This window comes from Bos taurus, chromosome 2 (assembly GCF_002263795.3).
Source record: "Bos taurus isolate L1 Dominette 01449 registration number 42190680 breed Hereford chromosome 2, ARS-UCD2.0, whole genome shotgun sequence".
NCBI lineage: Eukaryota > Metazoa > Chordata > Mammalia > Artiodactyla > Bovidae > Bos > Bos taurus.
In genome coordinates, this window is record NC_037329.1 from 38,185,342 (window position 1) to 38,201,019 (window position 15,678).

The 15,678-nt window shown below is 38.7% G+C and overlaps 1 protein-coding gene across 9 annotated transcripts in view; it reads left to right on the forward strand.

Annotated features, from left to right (window-relative positions):
• The window catches only part of CCDC148 (coiled-coil domain containing 148), a 297,891-nt gene extending 282,568 nt beyond the window's left edge, over positions 1–15,323 (forward strand). For all 9 annotated transcript variants that reach the window (XM_059878265.1, XM_059878253.1, XM_059878256.1 and 6 more), the window contains 3 exons: positions 8,823–8,940; positions 11,113–11,253; positions 15,030–15,323. In XM_059878265.1, the coding sequence (XP_059734248.1) occupies positions 8,823–8,940; positions 11,113–11,253; positions 15,030–15,176 (406 nt within the window). In that variant the 3' untranslated portion in view covers positions 15,177–15,323. The remainder of the gene's footprint in view (positions 1–8,822; positions 8,941–11,112; positions 11,254–15,029) is intronic.
• Positions 15,324–15,678: the final 355 nt, after the last annotated feature.

Sequence of the window (15,678 nt, forward strand, 5' to 3'; positions counted from 1 at the left end):
ATTGTAAATGGGTAGCAATGGAAGTAGTATCACCTGGGAAGCAATGGAAGGGGCAACTGAGTGAGTGAGATAGGAATGCATGCTCCAGTAGAGGGAGTTTTTATCACTAACTGTGTTGAGACTTGCTGATGCGTAGTGTTTAAAAATACAAAAAAAAAAAAAAGACTAGCTTTTATTTATTGCTTTTAATTCTCCGTAGACAATGCATCTTTTATTTCCTATACCCTACTTGAAATGTTATTGGGAAAGGAGTATTCTAGGAAAATTTTGAGACTATGTGAGGATATAGAAGGATTACTGAAAACTAGATGGAAAGACTTAGAAATAGTTCAAAAAGAGGAGGTAAATGTGGCAGAAATGCCTTTGTGAACTTACTTGGAGCAAAGGCCAAAATTATATTTATAACATTCTTTCACTAACCCTCTCCTCACAGCTTATCCTGTATTTAACTCTGGAGTCCCAGGTTTAAGTCCTTGTTTCACAGCTGTTTGTATCTCTGCATTTCCAACTCAAGTGAACTCAGATGGCTAGGTTGGAACTGATTACAGCCAACAGGAAAATGTATATCACTCTCATTTATGGGTTTTCACTTCCAGTATGAAAAATATTTACCCCCTCCCCTCCCCCCAACCCCGGAGTTTCAGGAACTAGTCCCAAGGGAAGTGGCTCATTGCTCAAATGCTTTCAAGTTGTTTCTTCCTTCTTTGATTTTATTGAATAGACCCTTTAAATATCACCAGGAGTCTGAGGTTTCCAGTTGTTGTCGGATATCCCAGTGTTTTGTCCATTGAGGGAAAGAAAGAGGTTCAGATGTAGCCATTGTTGCAACTGCAAAGAAAGGTTCAGTGATAGCCACTGTTGCTCTCTCAAGCCTGACCACTGTCACTAGGAAACCTGTCATCCAAATGTGTTAAGGCCATGGGATAGGTTGGGATTGAAAGATTCTGCTTCTTGTTTTTCTAACTGAAGTATAGTTAATTAACAACATTGTGTTAGTTTCTGGTATACAGCAAAGTGATTCAGTTATGCATATACATGTTCTTTCTCATATTCTTTTCCATTATGGTTTATCCCAGGATACTAAATATAGTTCCCTTTGCTATACAGTAGGGCCTAGTTGTTTATTCATTCTCTATATAACAGTTTGCATCTAGTAACCCCGAACTCCCAAGCCAACCCTCTCCCTCTTCCCCCTTACCTTGGGAACCACTCTATGTCTGTGAGTAAACAGACATTTTATTTTATAGGTAAAGAAGATGTGGAGATACATATATATACACACACATATATATACACTATATGTATACATATATATACACACTATATATATATATACATACACACAATGGACTATGAATGACATCACTTATATGTGGAATCGAAAATATGACACAAATTAAAGTTTCTGCTCATGAATGTCAGTAGCACAAAAGCAGAAACTTCTAGTTTGGATCAATCCTGAGGCATATAACTGTGATGTTTAGCACATGCAACCAGAAATAAGCTGATCTAGGTAGTGATTTGCACCTAGTTTTGTCTTGCTAATAATAGGCAATTAGATTTCCTTTAATCTAAATATTTATCTGTGCTGTGGTTCTCAAAGTGTGGTCTCCAGACCAGCATCACCTGGAAATTTCTTACAAATACAGATTTTCAGACCCCACCTCACTACTCCTGAATCTGACCTTCAACAAGCCCTCCAAGGCCTCCTTGGTGGCTCAGTGGTAAAGAATTCACCTGCCAATACAGGACACGAGGGTTCCATCCCTGATCTGGGAAGATCCCGCATGCCACGGAGCAACTAAGCCTGTGTACCACAACTACTGAGCCTGTGTTCTTGAGCCTGGGAGTTGTAGCTACTGAAGCCCATGCCCTAGAGCCCTGTGCTCTGCAACGAAAGAAGCCACCCTGATGAGAAGCCTGTGCACCACAGCTCTCTGCAACTAGAGCCCATGCAGCAACAAAGACCCAGCCCAGACAAATATAAAAAAATAAAAGCGAGCCCTCCAGGTGATCCTGACACTACTGTGAATTAGGGATCCACTGGGCCAGGCAGTGCTGTGCTCAGACCAGGCTGCATATCGGAATCACTGAGAAACTTTTAACAAAATACCAATCTTGAGCCCTGAAACCAGATTCTGATGTAATTAGTGTGGTGTGAGGCCCTGGCATCAGAAGTTTTTATAAGTTCCAGTGATTCTAATGTAGTCATAGTTGAGAACTATCGAGCTATAGCAGTAAAAGAAAAAGATCTCTAATTTAGGACTTTGTGATAAATTTAAAATAATTTATTAAAACAATTTTATGTATTTTACTAGGACGTTAATTTAGGCATGCTCATATACAACAAACCATAAGTAATGTAAGATTTAAGAGCAGGGATCTTGTTTGTCTGGATTTTATTTTTTGTTATTGTATCCTGAGCCTGTGGGGCAGTGCCTGGCACACAGTAGGTTTGCCAATAACTCTATGTTGACTAATTGGATTAATCAATTAGAGATAAGTCCCAATAGGAACTTGCCTTTACACCCCACAAAGGAGCCAGTAAGCACTCTGAGCTAGAAGAATAGTCTCTGTCTGGGGCTGGCCTGGGTTCATCTCCTTCTGGTTCTGTGGGTTCTCTGTGAATCCTCTTTGTTCTTGTCCCATGCTGATCTGTACCAGGATGTCACTGCCTTGTATCAGGATTCACATTTGCAGGAACTGATCTCTGTTTCTGCCCTTAGCCAGAACCCTCACTGAGTATAGAATCTCGTGGCCCTGACCACTGGGGGGTGACGCTGGCCAGTGTGAACACCTGTCATGTTTTCTTCCTTCTTTTCTGTGCGAGGCTTCTCCACCACCTCCTTTATGCAGGTGCTGCCACTTGGCCTGCCTATGTTTTGATCTGCACACTCTTCCCTGTTGGAGTCCTGTACAGCTCATGGGGGTGTCTCTTTGCTTGGTGGGAAGAACAACTTTCTGAGTGGGGTTTAAGCCAAAACTGGATTTCCCAGCAGGGAGAAACAGGTTCACTCTGCTGCACTGCTGTTCAAACTCCTCTGGCAATAGCACCTCCAGCATGTGCCTGTTAAAGATTTCTTGTTCAGTGTTGAGTAAGCCACATTACCTAAAAATGAAGTAGCAGATTTGTTTGGAAATTGGCTCTAATTCAGTAGGGCAAATTACTTTCCTGAAACATTTTTGGTGGGAGTTCTGTACTGGTTGCTGCTGCTGCTAAGTCACTCCAGTCGTGTCCAACTCTGTGCGACCCATAGATGGCAGCCCATGAGGCTCCCCCATCCCTGGGATTCTCAAGGCAAGAACACTGGAGTGGGTTGCCATTTCCTTCTCCAAGCATGAAAGTGAAAAGTGAAAGTGAAGTCGCTCAGTCGTGTCCGACCCTCAGCGACCCCATGGACTGCAGCCCACCAGGCTCCTCCATCCATGGGATTTTCCTGTACTGGTTAGTGTAACCTAATTAAGATGTATTGTTAATGCTGTTTTATTTACTGCTTAAGTTAAAAAAAACAAACTGTAGAACCTGCCACTGTCAGCAAAAAAATTATTCTGAAGTCTTTTTTCTCCTCTTAGTTCCTGTAGCTTCTTTTAAGACTGAAGTTATCTGTGTCTCCCTTCAGATAGGAGGGAGGTCAAATTTTGAAGTTAATAATTTGCCTAGTTCTAACTGCTAGTTTCACTGAAGCAAAGGAGGGTGTCACTGAAGTTCATGATGTTTCCCAACTATGTGCATTTGTATGCTCATCTCTGGAGCTTCCATGATGGCTCAGTGGTAAAGAATCAGTCTGCAATGCAGCAGACGCAGGTTCAATCCCTGGGTGAGGAAGATCCCCTGGAGAAGTAAATGGCAACCTACTCCAGTATTCTTGCCTGGGAAATCCCATGGACAGAGGAGCCTGGCAGGGTACAGTCCACAGGGTCTCAAAAGAGTCAGACATGACTTAGTGACTAAACAACAATGGCAACTCCTCTCTTCGAATGCAATACACAAATAAAAATATCTCCAAAATGATATATAAATTCTCCGTTTCTACATGAAAGCTTCTTGTCCCTTCAACTACACTCAGGTCTGGAAGCTTAAACAAAATCCTTTTCAGATTATTGTTAATGCTCTGCCTGGTTCTGCAACAGCTGTTGCTTTTGAACAATATGATGCTTCTCCTCCCCCAAGAGGAATGGAAAAGGCCTCCTTTGCTGCACTCTCAACCTTTGTCAACTCAGGGAGTATGAAACAGACTGAGAGATGAACCTAGGATTCTTGTTTGGGAATTCAGTGCACAGCTTAAAGACTATTGAGTTTTGCCACTTCCTGACATTGACTTTCACAGCAACAGTTTAATTTGGAGAAAATCTGCTATTTCAAATGGCTAAAGGTATTTATGTGGAAAATTTTCCAAATGATTGACTTTACTGTTGCTATTTTCTTTCCCCATGAATATGTGAGTATTTGGCTTTCTCCCAGGAATTTTTCTGCATCACTTCTCTTTAGGCAAAGACATTTTTCCATCCAGACTGGGAAAAGGAGGGTGTATCAGGAGTTTCCCCTTTTACAGTGAATTATTATTTGAGTTTAAACATTGGCATCTCCAAGAATGAAGAATTTGAGTATGTCTTCTTAAAATTTCCCATGGCCAGTCTTCACAACAGTCAATGTCATCTTGGTCATCACTTTGGAACCAACACCACTGTGATCAGCTTCCTTCAGCCCCAGCTTGCTTCTTTCCTCTCCACTGGCATCAGCCTTACTGAAGGTGTTGTCTCTCTTACCTCTTACTTCCTTATCTACTGCTAATTCTTCAGCTACCTCTCTACTGCCAAGATTGCCAGTGGCTCCCTGTTATTTAATCCAATGATTATCTTAGATTAGAGCTGATTTTTAGCATGAGACATTGCTATTTCCATTGTCATTCTCTTCTTTGCCACAATTTCTCCTCATTCTCCTAGTTTCTTCCTTTTCTGTCCCCTTCTTAAAAGTTGCCCCCTTCCTTGGGTTGAGTAGAGTGGGGAAATTAAATTGGTAATTTACCCCCTTTTTGAAAAGAAATTAAACTTCTAAATACATGAAAATATATGCCTATAATTGAAAGTGTGAGAACAGGGTTTTGTTGTTTTTGTTTTTTTTCTTTTAATCAGTGTGGATCATCCACCCTAGAATAGCACTTGGCACAGTCTGGGCACCCAGTCAATGAATGAGTGAATGATATAAAATTATAAATACTGAAAATATACATAGAAAAAATGAAAAAGAAAAAGTTGTTTCCTTTGGAATCAGTTCTAGGCCTGCCACCTCCTCTTACACTATAGTATCTTCCTGGATAGATGCTATCCGTTTCTCAGTCTCAGTCCCACGCCATTGATAAAGATCCTCATCCATTTCTCCAGCCCAGATCTTATGACAGCAGATCTATGTCTAAACTCAACCTAATTCCTTCTCTCCCTGGTTTCTCTAAGTCCCCAGTTTTAGAGAGGAATGCCATTGTTCACCATACAGCATGGAAACTTTAGCTTCCTCTCTCTTTCCCTTAAAAAGCACTAACAATACTTATTTATTCTATTTTCTACATAAAATTTTAAGACTATATCGTCTCCCTAACTCCTACAAGCACCCCTCCCCTGCCCTAATTCAGGAAAGCTTTTTTGCATCAAAATAAGTCTCTCTGGTCTTGCTTCCTAGCAATCCATCCTCCACATTACAGGAGAGAGTTACCTGATTGTGTTGCCTTGATCAAAGCCCTCATGCTTGCAAAGTCCTCACCACCTGTCCTCCCTTGCCTTCCTAGCCTCAACTCTTGGTACTCCTCACCTTACAATTTTCATTTTTGGTCATTCCAAATATTTTTGAGTTCTTCAAGCATACCGTGCTCTCTCACCTTCTGGGCCTTCATATGATATATTTTTTTTTCTACTTAGAACATTTTTCCTGTTCTCTCCCCCTCTGACGAATTCCTGCTCCTTTTTTAGATCTGAAATTCAGAGCACTTCCTGATGGCTGCTCCTCTGAATGCCCCAAGTCTGGCAAAGATGATTCTCCCATGATCTCTGCCCCATTGTCTCACCAGGGCAAGAGCTACCCTGTGCCATAATTGCCTGGATCTTTGTATCTACATTAGATGGTCACTTCTGTGAGGACAGGAGTATGTCTTCTGTACTGAAATCCTTTGTCAAGTGCTAACAACAGTAATTGACGCAGAGAGGCACTCAAATTTTTGTTGAATGAATGAATGAACTTAAAGTAAAGCATAAGCCAGCTTTCTTTACCAAATAGCTTCAAATGCTTCACTCCCCTTTTTAATCTCTTCCTCACTGGTCAAGCTCCTCTAACCAGAACAGCTATTACTTTTCCGCAAAGCAGCCAAAAGTTTGTAGCAGACAAAGCAACCTATACATCCCAAAGGAAGAGAAACTTTTCAGAAGTTCTGAGAATTAACATATGGTAATTGTCAAATCCCTGGGTGTCTTTTAATTGAACTTTCACAGTAGTTCCCTTAGCTTGTACTCAGTGCTTAAATTGAGTAGAACCTCATTAGGAAAGTTGTGTCACGCCTTAGTGAAAATGGAGGGAATGAGAAACAGAGCTTTCTATGACAGAGAGGCATCAGAGAAAGAGAGCAATGTGGTCTGTGAATTCTTTAATCCATATATCCGGTTGTAGTGACTCTTGAAATGGGAGATGATGGGGCAGAACAGCCACAGCCATCAAGAGAGCTTAGGACCTTCTTTCCAAATTCCATTCTGGGTTTTGTACTCCTAAAGTATCTACTGCCTGCTCCCCTCCTCTCCTTTCCCAGTGCTGCTTCTTCAATGCCAGCCTCAGGAGCAACCTGGTTTTAAAGTTTTCCTCCCCAAGAGCAGATCATTGAGGGAACCATGTGACTACCTCAGTCCTCTTCTGGGCTTCTCTGTCACTGCTCACCCACTCACTCCGTTTAGCCACCTTGAACCCTTCCCTGCCCAGTGCTGTGACGAGGTGGGGCAAGCAAGGTGCCCAGAGGACAAAACTGAAGAAGTCAGCCACTCTGGGAGACCAACCGGGCACTTGCAGAGCCTGAGCCTCCCTGGACTCGCCCTCGTCCCAGCTCTCGCTCTGCCCCACCTCAGCCATGCCTCCTGGCCTCTCCAAACCCTAGTCCTCCAGACCCAGCTCAGATGATGCTGCCTCCTCCATAAAGTGCTTGCTGAAGTCGCCCAGTCTTTCTCACAATTCAGCAAGTAGGCATCTCACTTTCCTCTGAATCCTCAGTGGACCTTATTTATACCTCTCTGAAGATACTGTATACCTTGTTTAGTTCTTGGGCTTGTCTTTTGTCTCTGTTAAACCACAGGCTCTTTAAGAGCAGTCTTTTTCTCAGAGTGCTCTCAATTTCCAGCACAGGGTTTGGCACAAACTAGGTATTCATCAGTCAGTGAGGTGAGTAGAGCTGTCAAGGGGAGAAGAGAGAAGAACATGGTAGTTAACTGTTCATGGGCTCTGGGGCCAGTTCACCTGGGTTTGACCTCAGGTTCTGCCATTGAGGCTTGGGACAAGTTTCATCACCTTTCTATGCCTCCATTTCTTTATCTTTAAAATGGGATAAATAATGGTACCCCAACATGTGAAGTTTGAAAGAGCCCTTAGCACAAGACTTGATGTGTCGTGAACACCTCAGTAAATGTCAGGATCCAGAATAAAAATGGTCTAGTGCAAGGACATCCATGGAAAATACAGGTGTGCACGCCTGGGGAAAAGCACATTTGTGACCGAAGCTATTGCTATTTAGTCTCTAAGCGGTGTCAGACTTGGACTGCAGACTGGCAGGCTCCTCTGCCCATGGGATTGCCCAGGCAAGAATACTGAAGTGGGTTGCCATTTCCTTCTCCAGGGGATCTTCCCGACCTAGGAATTGAACCTGCATCTCCTGCATTGGCAGGCAGATTCTTTACCATTGAGCCACCGAGGAAGCCCTGATGCTATAGAGGAAGTCAAATCTAAACCATCAGTGATAGAAGACAGAGCTAACACCTCCTTCTACCTTGAGAAGCCAGGTGCCTACTGTTTTTGAAAAGGCAAATCTTATCCCTATAATTCAATAGAATAATACCTTGGACAAAAATATAGTTAGGGAGGCTGCCCCAAAAGAGCAACAGAGGAGGGCCAGGTGAAACCTGGAGTATTAAACAGGTATTTAAATGTGCTCAGTTTTAATAGCTGCTGTTAAGGAGGATGGAAACAGAATGCTCAGGGAAAGTCATGTTTTTGCTGCCATCTACAGTCAATGTACAATTTTCAAAGTTTCTTAACACAAACACACACATCCGTCCAGATAGAGCATTCTTGACAAAATGAGTGACAATATAAAGTTTGGTTTACATTCTAGTAATTGAGATACTTTGGGCATATTATAGTATTTTATTTACTTGTCTTTTTAAAATTAGGCCTATTCAAACAGTAACATAGCCTTTTAAATCTCATATTGTATTAAAACTTACTAGAAGACTGCTGAAATAACTCAAGAGTGAGGCTGTCATCTGTCAAGTTGGATTAGCTGCAGTTGTGGCAGCTGATGGTTAATACAATGATTTCAATGAAGAAGGAGCAAGATTGGGTTTTACCCCATGTTTTCCTGCCCATGTGACCTGCAATTCTATGATTGTTATTAGAATTATTGTAAATTATATTTTATAGAAACATCCTTTATGGTTGTGATATGAGAAATCATCCAAAGCAAGTAAAACAAAATGACACTGATGTCACTTCTGGGATGACTTCTGCCCATGTGCTGCTGTCCTTAATCTCCAACATTATCATGATGTTCTCCTCACTTCCCTGTGCATTATTTTTAAAGGGTTAAATATAGACAAGAATTATTGGAAAAGCGTTTGATGGAGAAAAAAGAAGTGGCCCTTCAAGAAGCACTTGAAGAAGAAGAGAGAGAAAAGCGACTAGAAGCCCTGAGGAAACAGGTGTTTTTAATTTGTAGAATTTCATGGGTGGTTTAAAAAAATGTGTCTAAGTGCTCTTAATAACATTATTACTAGGACTTAGTTCATTACATCTGCTATATAAAATGTAACTTTTCCAAATTGGGACACTGATCTTCATTCCTGGGAACAATTAGATTTATGTTGAATTATTTTCAGTTTCTTAGTATATGAAAAGAACTTCATCAGAACCTTTAAAGAAAGCTCTCCCAAGATTTAAATACATCCATATTACCTCTAGTTTATAAGCTGAATAGTATCCATCTATAGCAGTGAAACCCTGCCTGTAGCTAAAGGATTTTACTCTCCTCGAAAAACATGTGATGGAGCTTGAGCAAGATAATACTCCCTAGGGAAGGGACCTCTGTTTGGAAATATCCTACAGTCAACAAAAAGGTTAAAAATCACTTATTAAAATGACTGTTTTTGTGGGAAAATAAAAGCCTTCTATTGCTTTGGCTCATAAAAGTAGACAAAAGTTTTGAAAATAGTATTTATAGACAGCAAGAACAAGAATTTCAGACCTTAGGAAACGTTATAAAGTAGTTTTACTTGGTAATTTTTCAGTATTGTTAACATAACAGTGATAAGCACAGCTCATCAGCTCCAAAGTCTTCTCTGATACCATTTCCTAGCTGACAGGAAATGACTGACTGGTTCTCCTTCCATATCGTTGGGAGTTAGCCTCGAATCTTGGGTAAGAACTCCACCTCTGGCTTCCTTCAAAGCTGGTACAACCTGGCTCACTGCTTACTGGCAGAGGAAACTTAGGTCTTTCACGTAACCTCCCTAAACTTTATTTCCTCCTCTGAAAAATGGAATAATACTAATCGTACCTATCTCATCCTTGGGATCGCAAGGAGTCAGATGCAACTTGGTGACTGAACAACAGAACAACAGCCTACCTCATAGGTTTGTAGCAGTGTGTGTTCACATGTTTTGAATATTGATTAAGTGTAAAGTCCTCTTCTAAATGCTCTTAGGTCTTACCTCATTTAACTCCTACCCCAACCCTATGATGTAAGAATTATTATTTTATAGAAGAGAAACTTGAGGCAGCCCAGAGTTTTCCCAAAGTCACCTAGCTACTCAATGTAAATATGAATTCAAACCAAGGAAATTAAGTTAAATGAAATCATATAAAGGAAGTATAAATGCATACAAACATTGTATCCATCTTTGATAAAACAGATTATAGAAACAAATTCCAAGCATAGGAATATACATCTGGTCATCTTAGAGTCAATGAAATTTAAATGTTTCAATCATTAGCCAATAATGATATACCATGGCCTTCTAGGGACAAAATTTAATGTTACTATTACTAAACACATTTTGTTCAAAATATCATTTTGACAACTACAGTCCATATGATTAAGATTCTTTTTCCATCTGTGAGACCTTTGAAAGAGGAAATGTCTGTGCCTGTTATCTGTAATCAGTGTTTAGAACTATAGTAAAAGACATTTTGGCTAGTAAAACCTATAATAATTAAAGTATGTTCAACCTCCAGTTATGTCGTTATAATTTCTAAATAGAATTAAAAATGCCATTTTCCTATTGCTATTTCCTGACTTTAGGAATTAGCAGGCAGGTGTTATTAAGGGTGGCATATAATTTACAAAATTAGTGGCTTCTTTTCATCAGAATGCAGGTTTGATTGATTTCAATTATCATAAAGCTCAAGGGCATTTGGGTTAAAATGACTCTTGGAGTTTTTCAGTGGAAGAGGAAACAATGGTTTTTAACAGTCCCTGGAAATCTTGTTGTTCAGTACAATGAAAACTCACCCATCTTGCTCAATAATGCTAACACACATGACTTTACCCATAAATGATATACTGTAGACTCAGCTTAATCAGATTAAACTTTCTAGAAAGCTTCATGGAGTCATTACTGTGGCCACGGATTTCTAGTGGCTAAAAATTAATGTTTTCTACTTTGGGTTACTTTCAAAGTGATTGAATATGTAGGTTTTCTATATAAAATTTCCCTTGACTTTGGATCAGGGAGAAATTTTTATCTAAATTTAATCATACCTGTAACTATGCAATAAAATTTCTTAACTTTAATGGACATTAAGCATTAATAATGTTGCCCAGAAGTATTTAGCTTGTATCTTGCTCCAAGCAGCCATGTTTTCTCTTTTTTTAGGTTGCTATTGTCGCTCAATTTGATCCTGTTAGAATGATGTCAGATACAGTGGCATCAAAAGCAAGGATGGGTATTGGAACTGAAGAAGAATTTATTCTTCAAAAGCCACTCTTCACATTGAATACATACAATGAACAGCAGGTAATTATGGAAATTGGCAAGATTGATGCAAAAGCCATGATGATGATAAGAATTGTAGAAGTGTGTATTTTGGGTTACAAATTATTTATATTTCTGTTTAAATACCATGCATATTAGCATAAATCGCATGTAATTACTGAACAGTTCTTAATATTATAAAATGTTAATAGGTGACTATAGAACAAAACACTTTGAAAATGTTATGAATCTGTCATTGGAAATTATTTTAATCTAAAAAAATTTTATAAAATTTTACTTTAAAGTTGTGTTAATATTGTATTTTTGTTTAAATATTTATCATATTCAGAATTTATTTAAATGCATAATATAAATCCTATTAATGAAACAATTGATGATACTGATAAGACAAAGCAGAGGGAAGCTTTCTGAAATTAAAATGAACAGAAAATAATGTATTGGAGCTAATGATAAAACACTTGCTGTGGAAAAAGGTATTAAGAGATTATTTAACTATTTCTAGGTGCTTCTGAATCATTTTAGTCTGTTTCTATAATGGAGAAGGGATTTTAAGAAGCTTTTTTTTAGGTGGATGAAAGAGAGGGAGCCAGGACATATGAATGATTGGATACCACAGGAGTTAAGGGAGAAAGTAGCTGTAAACTTTACAAATCTAAGAGAAGCTAAATGTTTAATCATTTTAAAAGTAGGAAACTTTATACATTTATCCAATGACAAATAAATCTAATGTGCCTCTATTATGTGCTGCACACTTTGCTAGGGAATATTAATAAAAAGAACAATTTACATATTAATTGGGCAGATATTTATGGAACATATACTGTATCTGCACTGAGCCAGGTGCCAGGGCTGCATCCCAAATAAGATAAACTTGTTCTGTGTGAAGGAAGTGAGCAGGGGAATTGGGTTGGGAAAGAAAGTAGAATGCACGGGAATAATGCCACTAGAGTGAGATCACCTACCTCCCTGATAGAGGGCTCAGGGCTGCAGCAGCAAGAGGAAGGGAGTGAAGACAACTCTGAAAGGGAAGTCAGAGAAGGCAAAAAAGATGGAACTAAGCTCCATCTTCACTGAGGAATTTTGGCATCAGTAACAGAATTCATTCCAGATAATTTAACTAAAAAGAACGGCAAAACTGACTGGGGAGGGGTGGGCATAGGAAGAGGGGTTAATTAGAAGATGCAATAGTATCTCTAGAAGTCAAAGCAGGAAGGCATCTGGGCTTGTAAAGAATTGAAGTCAGAAGCTGGAAGGCTTTCAGGTACCTAGGCTGAGGAAATAAGGGTTTGATCAAGCAGAAGAGGGTGAAAAGAGGTCCTTACTTGTACATCTTGGGTGCTGGGAGATAAGACTGCAAACATAAATTTGGGTCAGACTGTGGAAAGTATAGTAGATCTTACTTTCTAAAGACTTTTGAACTTTTGACCTATGAGCAGAGGGGAGACTTTGAAGCAAGTGAAGTATATAAAAGCTTCATGTTATAGCAATGTGTCTGAATGGAAAATTGGTGGAGGTAGAGTTGGGTTCTTTTAAGATGGTGGCGACTTCATGGAAGTGGAGTGGAGTCAGGGGAGGGTGGCGTAGGAGGAGGGTGGGATGTGGAGGCATGTATGGCTCTGGCTGAGAAGAGGATAATGAAAGTGAGGGTGATTCTAAACTAGGCAGCAAGTGATATTGAGAAGAGCCTACACTTTGGATTAAAATCCACATCCACTGTTTGCTGGCTGTGTGAACTTGTGTAAGCTGTTAACATCTTTATGTTTTGTGTCAGTAATTCGTAAGTTTTTTGTGATGATTAGGATAATACATGTCAATTGCCTAGAATATTGTCTGGCACCTAGTAGTAATTCAATAAATTGCAATTGTTAGGTGGTGCTGCCATTAACCATGTAAGAATACAGAAGAAAGAAACAGACTTAGGGAGAGAGCAATTGCTTTGTTAATGTCAGGTTTAGGGTGAAGATGTCTTATACATGCTCGCAAGAAACTACTGGGCTTTCTCTGGGGAGGAGAATTGGGGAAAGGGACATCAGTATGGGAGGCAGATGTCCATTTCACTTGATATATGTTGAAAAAACTATAATTATGAAAATGTTTTAAACATCACACATCTGGAGCTGGGGGAGAAATGGTGAATCCTGGAGATAATTAGGATGTCAACAGCACACAGGTGGAGCATGAATATGTGGAAGTGGATGAAAGTGACCAGGAAGACTCTTTTGGGGCAAAAGAGAATAAACCTAAGTCTAAGACTTAAATATTTTGCTTTGCCGACACAAATTCTGTGTTATTCTCCATTTACATGCATCGTTGCCCCCATCCCTGTATCTGATCAGTTGCCAAGTTCTACTGATTCTTCCCTTCATAATGTTTTGGACAGTTATCTCTTCTTTGCTACCAGCCAATTTGAGGCATTTATTACTTTATGTCTAGACAACTGTAGTAGACTCTTAAGCACTCTTTGTGCCTCTGTCTCTTGTTTGCCTGCTGCCTTAATTTATCCTGAACTTATAATCAGATGTATCTCCTTATGCAACAGTTCTGATTATATTAGTTCCATGCTGAAAACAGAAACACAACCTCAGTAGCTCCCCAGACTCCATGACACAGACTTCAAGCCTTTAAAATTCAAGTCCTAGTCTTAGAAGTGTCCTTTTTCAATGTTCCCCAGTGGTACCAAGTACTCCACCCAAATTACCATGATCCTAAATTGACCCATTTCATCTCTAAGTTAGCATAAGCCTTCCTTTCTTGCTTGATCTCTCTTCCTCCTCCACTCCCACTCCCAACTTTATAGAAGAATAAGTTGGACCTCAAAGTTAACTCAAGTTATTGTCCTTACCTGAGACCATCCTAGTCCCACTGGTACCAGGAGATGTCCCAATGTGTTCTAGTACTCTTGGAGCATCTGTCACATGTTGCCATGGACTATAATTATCTGTGTACATTCTTACTACCTCTGTTAGTTTAAGAGCTCCTTGAAGGAGGGGCTGCTTTCAACAGCTTATTATCCCATCCTCTAGGGGGATAATGTTCATGTAAAATGCTTCATTAGCTGAAATCTATATGTGGCCACTTTTTTATCATTGCAAACAGTGTCTGTTGACATTAATATTCATAAGAAGAAGAAATAAAGCCTAATCAGCTATAAATGAAAACAGAAATTGAACTACTCATATATCTATTCCCACTTAGAATCAGATTGATAGAACCATTTTCTAGTTCTGCTTGAAATAGAAATCTGGCCTTGGAAGAAAGGTTCTATTGATTGTGTTTTTCAAGTAGTAGCCATGTATTTGAACTTAACTTACATGCTGCCAAATGATGGAGAAATTAAAATGTCTGTTTAAAGACAAATATACAAGATTGTGATTTAGGTTTATTTTAATGAATGGTTGCTTATATTTTATAATCCCAGCTAACGATAAATAACAAATCAATGATAGTACTGAAAGTAAGCTTCTTTTATCTCATTTTAAAATAATTTTATGTTTTATTTTGACTAATCTAGTATACAATATTCTATACATCTTATGTTGGAAACCACTGATATACTGAAAAGTGATAATGTCAAAAAATTTTGACCTTTCAGTAAAAATAAGCAGAATATAGTCACTGTATGCACAAAATTTATTGTTATCTAGTCATCCATCTAGCAAAAACAAGCTATGCAGCTTGGGGAAATATGGAACTAAATGATAAAATTTACCTCAGTAAATTTATTTGTATTATTTTATACTATCTGTATTACTTATATTATTTATATACATAATATTTATATCATTTTATTTCTACAGATAATTTCTGACCCTAGACTTCGTTTTGAGTTAGCACTCCGAGAAGCTGGACTTCATAAAACATTTTATGCCAAAGAGATATTACCAAAAATCAGTCCTCAAAAACCTCCAAGAAAGGATATGGAGTCTACTGTATTTAAAATCTAGAGTTCATCCTCAAATTCTGTTATACATAAATAAGATTTTTCTTTGAATACATTTATATGGATAATAATAATTACTACTTTTTAAAGTTTACAAATTATCAGATGTAGAAGTCATAGCATCTATTAAAACAATTTTGTCCTTCTTTTATGATTTTTAGAATTTTATGCACTATTTTCCAATCTCTTTTTATGTTTAATAGTACTAAATTCTCCAAAGACTATGGAACTTAATTAGGACACATCTGGAACATATATTATCATTTAGTAAATTGTATTTTGGAGGTTGCAGTATCCCGTGAAAGGAGCTCAAAATAACCATTTGCAAGAATCACAATTTATGCTGTTGTTACCTATTAATGTTCATTTCTTCTTGTTATTTCAGAATTTGACTTTTTAATTATGAAAGTTTCATTGTCATTAATACTTCTATTATTTCTCCATTATTATAAGAGGAGACTCAACCTTTCTCTAAATTTAGAAACCAGTTTGGTTTACCATGTTTA